Here is a 12732-nt window from a genome sequence, read left to right as displayed (position 1 = left end):
CTTAATTTGAAACTTGTACTAAATATTGATCAAGCATGTACTCTGCGCCCAATGGAATGCTTAGTATTTAGGGTGGAAATCTTACCTTTGACACTGGTGTTGTTCCTGAAAAGATCAATTTATAGTAAAGCAGATTAACTAGATCAAGGAGTAAAATTCCATTCACACTAGAACATCTTACGCGAAAGGTAACAGAAACCATTTCACATCTACGACTGATGGTATATTGAATTCGTAAATGGTAATGGGCAAACCACTTCCAGGGCAGTCGAGTATAGTAGCTCGCATATGGGTTGACAGTCTATCACCCGAGAATAGGATTCCTTACATGTTTTGAAATGTTAACGAACACTACAGTTGAGATTGTATTCTGTGACTTGCATTATGTGGCTGTCAGATTCGAATAATTTAGTTTGAGTGAGTGAGATTAGTTTCGCGGGTTTTTGTGTGCTTTTTGTTTCACGCCGCATTCCAGCTATATGGCGGCGGTCTGTAAATAATCGAGTCCGGACTAGACAATCCAGTGATCAACAGCATGAACATCGACCTGCGCAATTGGGAACCGATGACATGTGTCAACAAAGTCGGCGAGCCTGACCGCCCGATCCCCTTAGTCGCCTCTTACGACAAGCATGGGTTACTGAAGACACATCCAACCCGGGCCTTCGCGGGTCTATTTCAGTTTGAATGCATGTCTGTTATCTAACTTACTACAGAGGACAAGCATAAATATATTAGTTTTGAGTGCATCTCATTCGCACTGTTCGACACTGTATAGATTCATTTACACATTCTACATAATCTTACCGGTGTCAGTAACGTGAAGATGGTAGCAGACTGTATCGGCATTGGCGCTGTAAATAGATCATATATAAATAGAAACCATAAATATATACATTAGAAAAACCAAGAAGGAACTAGTGACTAGTGGTTATCATCTACCCGCTGTTTGGACTCACTGTAGAACAAGGAATGTTGTCGCAGTTACATCGATCGTCCTTGAAAGAGCTAAATACAACTGTACCCTTTCTGTTCTGAATGGTCAAGATTTATCTGTATCACATTACGTTTATGAAGTATAATCATGTTTCTTTAGTCAGACTGGATTTTACCTATCGACATCCGTTGTGTCACTTCCAGTCTTGACACACACTTTTTTCTCCCCAGCCTCGGTTGGGGTGATGTGCATCTCACTCTTGTACAGGTCTCTACGTCCTGGCCTGTCCGGATCCCTTGCTGGGGGGTCTGGCGACTGGACGGTCAGTCCGTCACTGTGAGGGCCCAACTTAATCACTGGAGCTGGTCTGGAACAAAGTGTTGACAATGACTAAAACAAATGCACCGATATACTTGTCTTGATATAGAAACTGATAATGAAATGTAAATTGATAGATGGATATTGTGTTCCATGATTGCCATACACTGTCAAAATAGACTTCCTTCCAAACTGTGTATGGAGAATGTCTAGTGAGGTCATCCTTTGAGGGAGACAATTGTGGCCTATTGGTGTATATCATCTCAGTTTGCCGGAAAAATTGTATTCTTTAAGCGTGTACCCGTGAAGGTCCGGGTTAGAATATTGATCTTCAGTAACCCTTGCTAGTCGTAAGAGGCTACTTACGGGATCGGGTGGTCAGGCTCGCTGACTTGGTTGACATATGTCATCGGTTCCCCATTGCGCAGGTCGATGCTCATGTTGTTGATCACTAGATTGTCTAGTCCAGACTCGATTATTTACAGACCGCCGCCATATAGCTGAAATATTGCTGAGTGCGGCGTAAAATTAAACTCACTCACTCACTCTCTAAGCGTGCCAGAAATCAGTGATAGTGAATTCGAATCAAACGTTTGTCCTGATGTTTTTTTAATTTGCAGGAGACATACTTTTCGTTTCACCAACATGGCAAACGCCTAGGAACTGAATCATGTCGCGGTTTTCTCCCACATGGAGCTGACACAGCCGAAATACTGTGACTTCAAACCCACCTGACTCACTCATCCGTTCAGTCACATCAACATTCCCTACCTCCTACCAATATCAACCAACTGTCAGTGGTAGAAACACCAAAGAAGGAGTTGTATTACCCTTGTCCCTGGGAAATGAAGAGTGGAATTGTGCAGATCTGATTTTTCACACAGTTGAAAACTCCACCATTTTCGAAGCTTGGACCGGAAAATGTAGGCTTCATGAAATGGAATGAACTGTTGTTCTCAGATATGTTTTAAAAGAATCCAGTTGGAGCATAACTAAAAGAGTATAATCGATATTAAATTTATTTATTATTTATTAGTTAACTGCCTCATATTATATCTCTTTCATATTTTAGTGTGTACAACAGATAAGTAACGTAGCAACCGCGATGATCGTGTTAAAAAACATTTAAACATAACACATACATGTATTAACAGAAACTGATAAAACATATTACTTTTTGATGAGGAGGGACGAGTTTTCCTGAAACATGATAAAAAACACGATTAATAATTAGGTAAATAAAAAACAATAATTAAATATATAAATGAATGAATGCACAACAAATATCAAATGATAATAAACTGAAGCAGACAAAAACTATAAAGACAGTTAGTTCCCAATTATTATTGTACATTTTCATTTCGCTTCAATATCTTCCGCTGCCTTAGAGCTATGAGTGAGTGAGTTTAGTTCTACACCGCTTTTAGCAATATTCCAGCAATATCATGGCGGGGGACACCAGAAATGGGCTTCACACATTGTACCCATGTGGGGAATCGAACCCGGGTCTTCGGCGTGACGAGCGGACGCTGTAACCACTAGGCTACCCCACCGCCCCCTTAGAGCTATGATGCTCCACTGATCAACAAAAAGAGAATGTGCAAAAACGTTTTGCCATACCCGCTTATACAAACATATAAACATATGAGACGATCCCTCAGTACAATGCAACTGCTGGTATCTTCCCCAAGGATAGTGTATCAAACTTCGACTTTAACTGTGTTACATGTACCTTTCTCACATTTGGTGCCAGAGAAACCCGTAGGACAGTGGCATACTGGATTCTTGCCATCGTTCTCACACGCTCCGTGGTTGTCACATTGGAATGACTTGCAGGGCGCGTCTAGAATGCACATTCATGTATACATTTAACAAAATGTTATATTCATTACTAACTTCCAGACATGGCAACTGCTTAATAATACTGTATATCAGCTCCATGTATGTATTTCTGTTTATTTATAGCGTAATAAGCACAAATATTGTGGAATGGGAGAATAATATGTTACTGTACAAATATGATGTATTTAGGTAAGGGACATGTCAGTATACTTTTTCAAATATAAAACATTAAATACATAGCTTTGAATGGCATGTTTTAAAACGAATACACATATTAAATGTAATATATATTCAACCCTTCATGTTTATTTCATATCAGATGTGAATATCCGGGTTAGAATTGATCTTCAGTAACTCATGCTAGTAAGAGGCAACTAGCGGGATCGGGTGGTCAGGCTCACTGAGATGGGTGACACATGTCATCGTAAACCAGTTGCGTAGATCGATGCTCATGATGTTGATCAGTCGATCGTCTGGTCCAGACTCGATTATTTACAGACCGCCGTCACATAACTGGAATATTGCTGAGTCCAGCGTTAAACAGCAATCAAACAAACAACATTATTCCATATCAAATGTTACATTCATATTATGGGCTGAAATACCTTTATTACAACTGTCTCCAGAATGGACATCGTCACATAAACATGTGCTGGTGTGGTTTGTCTCGACAATGCACGCCCCGTGTCCACACAGCCTTGCTGCACAAGGTTCTGGAGTAAACAAACGTAGAATATGCACCGACATGGTTTCGTATCACGTTCTGCTGTCATGCTGGCTGTACAAGACACATAGTTGCAGCTTGAACCTTTACCAAAATAAGATGGAAATGTATCCTTGATTAAAGAGCGTTAGTTCTGACATACATTAAATTCCGTTACTTACTGGACGGGTCAGGATCAACTTTGAAACAACGAGGTGGGTCACTCAAACTGAAATATAAATTTTATATTTTAAATAAAAATTAAAGTGTTTAACCTTTCATATACACATAAATGACATGGTTTAACTAAACTGAGGATATGAACTAAAATAGTCCCTTCAAATATCAATATAGACTGAACTGGTTAAAACTAAAATATACTTGTCTATAATTGTTTGCAGAATATGCAACTGTAGATGAAAACATCAGGGCTGGTGTATTGTTGTGTAAAGGGGGTCGGTGGAGAAGCCTAATCGTCCGCTCGTTACACTCAAGACCCGGGTTCGATTCCCTACATGGGTACAATACGTGAAGCCCATTTCTGGTGTACCCTGTCGTGATTGTGCAGGAATATTGCTAAAAGCGGCGTAAAACCATACTCACTTACACTTGTGCAAAGGTGTATTAATACCGTGATTTTATGCAGACATGGTGATCCCCTGTATTGGAGTCTGGTGTTAAAAGGACATCAGTGGCGCACGTCAGTGTGAGTGTCTTGGTTGGAAAGATGTGAGTATCTACACCTTCGGCAGTTCCATAACTAACCTGAGGACTGTAAACACAGAGGTTAACACTTTCAATTTCTAAACATGCATGTTTCAACTTACACTTGATGTTCAAATAATTTGGCGATTTTAACACATGAAAGGTGAAAGTTTGTGGATGTCACCTTTATGATTATTCACATTTCCATACATTTTCACTTTTTATGTGTATCACTTCTAAAGGACGTTCAAAGATAATCTCGTGCAACAAAGTGGCTTAGGATTTCAAACAGTTAGGTTCCGATCTTAGATTCAGCAAAGAAGTCTTAACTTTCTAAGTCAATTATCTTTGGTATCCAAAGTATATAATTTCAATAGAACAATGAAATAGTTTCTGGCTTCTATATATTTTCATCCATCAAATTGAATGCAGTTTAGACATGTATGCGTCCCTGCTCCTTTGCCACTAAGTGATTGTAAGTTCAAATGAGATCATGTAATACAAAATGTATACATACCATGTGTTCCCTGAATCTGGTTTAGAGTATACCAATAGGTGACATTGGTCGCCCGCCGCACACGGAACTGTGCTTCCGTCTGTGGGAGTTGGAGGTTCGAAATGGTCCTGGAAACACCACGATGTAATTTTAGCCATCCAAAATACTATAAAACCATTTTACAATCAACTATATTTTCTGTTATCTAATCTGCTAATTTTGTTTCGGCGGTTTGGTGTATCACAGTACAACTATTCATGAAACCGTGGGACGATGTCCCCAAATCAGCCCGGGAACCGTCCACAAAGCGTTCGTAGCTGTACGTCATTCGTAAGCCTATGATAAACTATACAGTAACGTTAACTCGTAACATTACGAACGCTTTGTGGATCGTGACCCAGTTCACACATTCTGCTGTAGGGTACATGCCACCTGTGCTTTCCCAAAATCCTCAAAGATGCTGCTATAGCTTTGACTTACTGTACTTGGGTTTGTTCCTGACCCTGAACCACCAGTTCCTGAATCAAACATAAAGGGACACTGGTTACGTGACGTGTGTGAACACCAATACAATGCCTACCAGTTTAACCCTAATCGAATATCATACCACGTCATTTATGTTTACTTTGAGGCATCAAAACCGACCTTGAAGTTGAAATATAGTTACATATTTAGCATTTTGCTCTTCTAAACATTTTGCTCTTCTTGCTCTTCTTTGAATTAGGCGTCTTTGATGTCTTGCATGTAAACGTACAATACGGGTTTGAACGCAAAAGCATGGTTATGGAAGAATGGTGAATATTATAAAGCAGGAATCCATGGCGTTGTGAAGCTCCGATATTCAACATGCCGATGGCCTGGTTGGCATTTTATGGCAAGGAACCAACCAAGCATTTTATCTTATCTTGTTAACACAAGGAGTCCCACGTCTACGCTGCTTGTTAACACCTACTCCTTATGATTAAAACAAGTATTGTATTTATTATTGTTTAAGCGGCATCACGTGGACTATTATGCAGTTTTATCATGAACAAAACTTAAGGCATAACATCACAAATACCCCGAATGACACTGCCATGGTTGAGTCAGTGATTGTAAACTGATTAACACGAGTTGAAATTAGACAGGCAAAAGCTGTTCTATTGAGCTGAGGTTAACCGTTGCTGTGTCACTGACTTTGATTTCCTCGTAAAAAATGTTTAGCTATTGGCTTCATGGCGGGGTTTAAGGGATTAATTCTCCAGCTCAGAAATCCGCGTGCGGCCTGTTATCTTCGTGGCGGGGTGTAAGAAATCTATTCCCCAGGCGAGGTATAGACTAAACATAGTGTTTGATTAAGATCACGTAAACCTATCTAATCGAAACATTTTGACATGTGGGGTGAGATAATTCCATTCATACTTTAAGAAGACGACAGGTGCGGTCTAAGAGAATTAGTTTATACATAGATGACAATATATAATACTTGTACCTGATGGCGTCACGGTAACATGGTAACACGTAACTTGGTTGCTGAAAGATAGAACACGTGAACAAATGAAACTTATATACTCACCTCTATGTGTAAGGCCTTTATGTTTGCACACACACACACGTAAACAGACACGTCTTAGACACATACAGAGATGAGTATATAAGTTTCAGTGGATATATATATATATATATTAAGTACATATGTATAATTTTTGCAATTGCGTGCACTTGTTTTGGCATCCCATCCGAAGTATTGTCTTGTTTCAGCTGTGTATTGACAAAGGCAAGTCTATGGAATTGTGTAACTTTCGAATTCCTCAGAAACACCTTAGTGATGATACAAGGAGCACAGTTATGAGGTGAGGTGAGGTGAAATTGGGTTTTACGTCGTACTTGAGAATATTTCGCTCATATGACGACGTGCATGCGTGTGTATGTGTATGTGCGGCTGCTTGTACTAGCCCAGACTGAAGCTGGTTTTATAGTGCTAGCTCACTGAGATACCATGCCGCAGTGAAGAATGAATACCCCACTCAGACACATTATACTGACTCCGAGCCGACCAGTCCTTGTTGTACCCATTAATGCCGAGCGCCAGGCAGGGACCAACAAGTACCATATTTTAACGTCTTTTGGTATGACGCGGTCGGGGATCGAACCCACGACCTTCCGCTCTCTGGGCGGACGCTCTAACCACTACACCACGGAGGCGTTCCAGCACAGTTATGATCAATGAAGATATCTATATGACTCGTTAGTAAGATGAATGATAACTTTGTGATGAATTAACTCATTCCACTCGCCAAGAAAAGAAAACGGGCACTGAAATAAAGTCGTCTTGAAAACGCATAACCGTACCATACAATTACAGCCAAACATCACTGTGTCGATCTAACGTCTGTCTCGAAGCAAACGCTTGGCCCTTCGTTTGCATTCTTTATTTATCGTGAGTGAATGAGTGAGTATGTTTGTGTACACTCCTTTTAGCAATATTCCAGCAATATCACTGCGTTGGACATCCTAAATGGGCTTCACACATTGTACCCATATGGGGAATCGAATCCGGGTCTTCGGCGTGACGCGCGAACGCTTTAACCACTAGACTACCCCACCGCCCCCTTTATTTATCATGTTTCTGTTGTGTCGAACCTTTGATAACTCGAAGTAGTATTTACTTCGACACAACAGTGTTTGACTGTACATGACATACTACCTGTGTGGTTGTCCTGAAGTTGTCTTGATGCAGACCTTTTCGTGACCGGTCGCTGTGGGCGTTACCTGAACGCTGCCATGGTTCAGATCGGGCGCCATACTGCTTGCTGTTGGTTGTGTTATGCTTACTTGTAAGCCTTTACTGGTGGGACCGGGACTCAACGTTTGATGAGCACTGAGAAAAACAATAATTGTTTCACAGTCATGATATCATGATATCACCCATATCTAATAAATTCAGCATTCCCTCACAGTAAATACAAAATTATTAGACTGAGCAATATGCAAAGCCGGATTTTATCAGAGTGGACGGCATAAAATGATTCTTACTCGATGCACGCCCAACTGGAATTGAACCCATGCCTTCAGTAAGTGAGTGAGTGAGTTTAGTTTTACGCCGCACTCAGCGATATTCCAGCTATATGGCGGCGGTCTGTATAATCGAGTCTGGACTAGACAATCCAGTGATCAACAGCATGAGCATCGATCTGCGCAACTGGGAACCGATGACATGTGTCAACCAAGCCAGCGAGCCTGACAACCCGATCCCATTAGTCGCCTTTTACGACTAGCATGGGTTACTGAAGGTTCATTCTAACCCGGACCTTCACCGATACCCAAGCCTTCAAAGTGACAGGCGACTGTTTCGCGTGTTTGTCCACACACTCCACACTACAGACCATATGGAGGTTTCGAACATATGTACATTTAAGTTTACAAACATTAGGCTTTCATATACAGTCTCCCTACCTTGGGCCCCTTGTAAACACCGGCATGGGACACGTCTCTCCCACGTGACACTGTATTGTGGCACCATTACGTAATGTTGGCTCTGACAGCTGGGCCTGTTGATAGGCAGTTATGTCCAACATTATACACAAGAAGTGAAAATATACAGAAATATTAGCATGAAACATGTAAAGCGAAATTCATGGAGATATGCCAAGATAAAAGAAAAGCAATAAAAGCTAGGTTTCACACTTCATCTGTCTCCTGCCTGTACCTGTCCTACTCGTCGTAAAGGAAGCTCCTTGATTCGCTCTTTTGGAGAGTGTCTTGTTGTGTAGATCATTTTAATTATCAGTACAGCCTTTTTAAAAACGGATAACAAAGTATATAAACTACATAATATTTCCCTCAAGGTGCATCATATGTTTTGTAAGATACTTACCTCTGGGGTGGCAGAAATAGCTGAAAACAAAGCAAACAGTGAGTAAGAAACTGAATGGGTGAGTGAGTATGGTTTACGCCACTTTTCTCAATATTTCGGGAATATCACGGCAGGATACACCAATAATAGGCTTCACACATTGTTCCCATGTAGGAAATCGAACTTGGGTATATAACGTAACGAGCGAAAGCTTTCACCTCTGGTGTGTCCCACCGCCCTTAACAAAACAAAGATATTATCACTGGCGTCGTATTTACATATACATTCTCCTCGCTGTGAAAAGCTGGAAACTGCTTACGTGGCGTAAAGCAATATCAATTCATTCATTCATTTATTCATTCATTCATTCATTCGCAATTACGTTTTATTATCAAACCTGTTTAAAAATAATGCTTTTATTATATGCTTAGTTTATCTTACCTGTTCCACAGTCGAGTCCCGTGTAGCCCACCGGACACAGACATTGGTGCGAGGTCATGCTACTGACACAATCGCCACCGTTTTGGCAAGGATTTGGGTGGCATGGGTTATCTGTTGACAATGCAATCACTGAATCGTATTGAACTGAACTTTTATTTACACTCCGGCCGCTTTCGACGGCATCAGAGGTACAAGTTTACATCATAATATACAACTTAAATACATGTCCGAAACATAAGGAGCTCATATATATCGCTTGGTTGCAAGAATAAACTGTCTGTACGTACATTTAACCAGTTAAATAAACAATGTTACCCTCATGCGTTATTGGTTATTTTGTTTGTGGGTGTTGCTTAAAATGAGACATTTATTATTATTTTGCCAAATATTGCTAATCTCCTAATTGTTCCCAGTTTGTTAGAGTGCAAAAGCTGGTTCATTTTGTGCATATTCATGTTTCTACAGAAATAGTTGTTGATATATTTTTCGTTTCTTGGGCCAAGGTAGGGCAAATAAACAAAAAATGAAATTCATCTCCAATATCGTTTGCATTACAGAGAGTACATGTTTCATTTGAGGGAGTTTTGATCCATCGTCCTGTTTCAGTTTAAGTAACGCCCTCCGATTATCATAATGTAATAAATTCAGATAGGTTTCGAATTTCAGTTCAGAATTTTTAATAATATTATGAATAGCTCCATTTGAAGATTGTTCTGTGTTTGATATCCAGGTCTGTAGGTTGATTTCTTTCTGTCTGTTTACAACAAGGGCTTTAGACTATTTCTATTAGGACATGCCTGTGTAGCCCAAATATAACACATTCCAATTTTTCAAAAGTGTCCTTAATACAGGCAATCTATTTATAGCCAGATGTGTTCCAGGTTGTATCATTATAGAGTTATTTATAAACTAGGTGAGAAAATTTAGAAGCCTTTCCTGAAACGAGTTTTTCCCAAAAGAGTAACATTCGTGACTTAATTTCAATTTCTACAATATCTACATATGTACAGTACTCGGTAATCGGCTTCAGTAAAAAATTGTATAGGAACGAAAAATTCATGTTTATCAGCAATTGAGTTTCATAAGTGACATGAGAGTTGGAAAATATTGACACCTATGTAACATAACTTACGATTTTGACATGTGTCTCCTGTGAAAGATTCTGTGCACGCGCATCGGTACCCAGGGGGCTTCTGTGGTTGATTTGCGCAACCACCTCCGTTCAAACATGGGTTAGGATTGCACTCGTCTGTAAAGATGGCCCATTCAGAAGAAACTTCAAACGAGCGACTAATATTCACCTGTACGTATCATAGCAAGGAGGGATGTTTGTAATTTCCTTGGTGTTTATACTGTTACATGTTCTCAAGTATATTGTTCACATGAACTATAGTCACGATATGGCTGAAATACTGCACATGTGACTTTAAATTTTAACTCACTCACTCACCCATTTGAACCAGTAGTCTAACAGTGAGTCGCATCGACATTATTTCAACCATATTGCGACTTGTCGTCTAACAACGTGCGATCGGATGACAAACCTTAGCATGTCATTCCTGAATGCGCACTATTGTTGCGTAGTGCTTTATAACATATTCTTCCTCTTCCTCTTAATATTATCATTATCTGATACTGATGCCAAAGCCGCTGTGGTCACTCAAAGAAATATTCCTTAAAATTTCGTACCTGTTGCTATGACGTTCACCTTGTAACATCGTTTCTCGCCTACAGTGCTGTGAACATACATATGAAAAGAGACATCGAAAGTATCCTCGACAGAATGTGCTCGAGTCTGATTCGTTTTGGTTTCTTTGTCTGTGTGTTGTCTAACTCAGAAATGTTCCAGCTATATGGGGGCTGACTGTAGATAATCGAGTGTGGACCAGAACATCTTGTCAACAACATCACGAGTATCGATATACACAGCTTGGATAAGATAGCATGTGTCAACCATGTCTGACCACCCGATCCCGTTAGTCGCCCCTTACAAGAACCATTGGTTGCTGAAGACCTGTTCTTACCCGGATCTTCACGGGTATGTCATTTTTTATGCAAAGGTGCAATATGAATGCATTATGTGATAATCAGATTACAAACATCAGTGCTGTTAATGTATCAACGTACACCTAGCTCCATAAATGATCTATATTAGTTTATGTATATCATTTCTATCAAATGCCAGTGCTTATAAACCGTGCAGTCACTGTATATGCCATTGTCCTACCTGAGGCAAACGTTACTATCTCCCCCTGGCGGAGGCGTGAATAAAACATCTGTTTGACACGTTCCGTCCGTAGAAATAGCAGGGAATGTCATGGCTGATGTGCTTCCAGATGTCAGGGGGCTGAAGGATACAAATGGCTTTAAATTACAGCTGTTCCTGATACAATTTCTGAACAGCATGAGATACATGTCATACGTCGGAATCCGTCCTGTAACTTCAACCGTAAGATTCAAGACCATCAGTATCTGAAGCAATCATAAGTGTGAATTACTTTTTTATATGATCGCACAATATAACTGTCTTACCATTTTGCAGTGTGGAACATTGCGTGACATGGCACGGTGACCTGACAGTTGACAGTGCTCTCATCGGGTAATGAAGGCTCCAGAAATCCGGGATTCTAGGTATGTAGAATAGGGCATGTAGTGGTATATCACGTCAACGAGATTTCACGTTTTCATTCATCATGTATGTGTCTGTCGTTTACACTGTATTCACGTTAAAATGTGAACAGCTTGAGCAAAATATATATAAATTCCATTAGATTTAGCCATTTTACTTACTGTTGCCGTCGTCTTTCCTGTGAAAGGAACAAATGGGGGTATATTTTATTATCTCAGTTATGTGCGCAAATAAAAACGTTTCAAGAAAACCGTGAACTGTGGCCCAGTGTCAAAACATGCCCTCAATATCTAAATGGCAAATGAAATAAGTTTACAATAACATATTTTTTTCAAAAATGTTTAAACACTGGCACGATTACGATAAATGAACACAACTGTTCAACCTTCAACATAAGGCAAATGCTTATACCAAAAGTGAAGTGTCTCCGATAACTGCAAACAAATGGATTACATCAATATTCCATACATGTACACTCATCCATAAACCCCTCAGACTCAACAGATAGTTATTAACAGGTAGAACGCAGTTATTAGGAACTTCAGGTGAAAGAAAATATACTTTATATCAATATCCGTTAACTTGTTCTACTTTTACAATGAACCCCGTTGATTGAGCGTGATGAACGACTGAGGGTTTCTTGGTCATCATTGTGACAAATTTCCTAGCACATATAATGAAATATGGGGATTCAGAATAAAACTGGACAACATACAACCTTATGTGTGTTTGTTTGTTTGTTGTTTGTTTGTTGTTGAACGGGACACTCAGCAATATTCCAGCTATATCCCTGCGGTTTGAAAATAATCGAGTCTGGACCAGGCAA

General features: G+C 39.9%; 1 protein-coding gene across 2 annotated transcripts in view; it reads right to left on the bottom strand.

The window, feature by feature from the left end:
• LOC124267208 overlaps positions 1-12732 on the bottom strand; it is a 39638-nt gene that overhangs the window by 25960 nt on the left and 946 nt on the right. For both annotated transcript variants that reach the window (XM_046702125.1, XM_046702124.1), the window contains exons 3-7: positions 12068-12084; positions 11810-11904; positions 11505-11624; positions 10967-11013; positions 10410-10526 (exon numbers count right to left, since the gene is read on the bottom strand). In XM_046702125.1, the coding sequence (XP_046558081.1) occupies positions 10410-10526; positions 10967-11013; positions 11505-11624; positions 11810-11904; positions 12068-12084 (396 nt within the window). The remainder of the gene's footprint in view (positions 1-10409; positions 10527-10966; positions 11014-11504; positions 11625-11809; positions 11905-12067; positions 12085-12732) is intronic.

The sequence above is a fragment of the Haliotis rubra genome, unplaced genomic scaffold, assembly GCF_003918875.1.
Source record: "Haliotis rubra isolate DU_JTF1 unplaced genomic scaffold, ASM391887v1 Scf13, whole genome shotgun sequence".
Taxonomy (NCBI): domain Eukaryota; kingdom Metazoa; phylum Mollusca; class Gastropoda; order Lepetellida; family Haliotidae; genus Haliotis; species Haliotis rubra.
The sequence above is the reverse complement of the archived record's forward strand: the minus strand, read 5'-3'. Positions and strand labels throughout refer to the sequence as shown.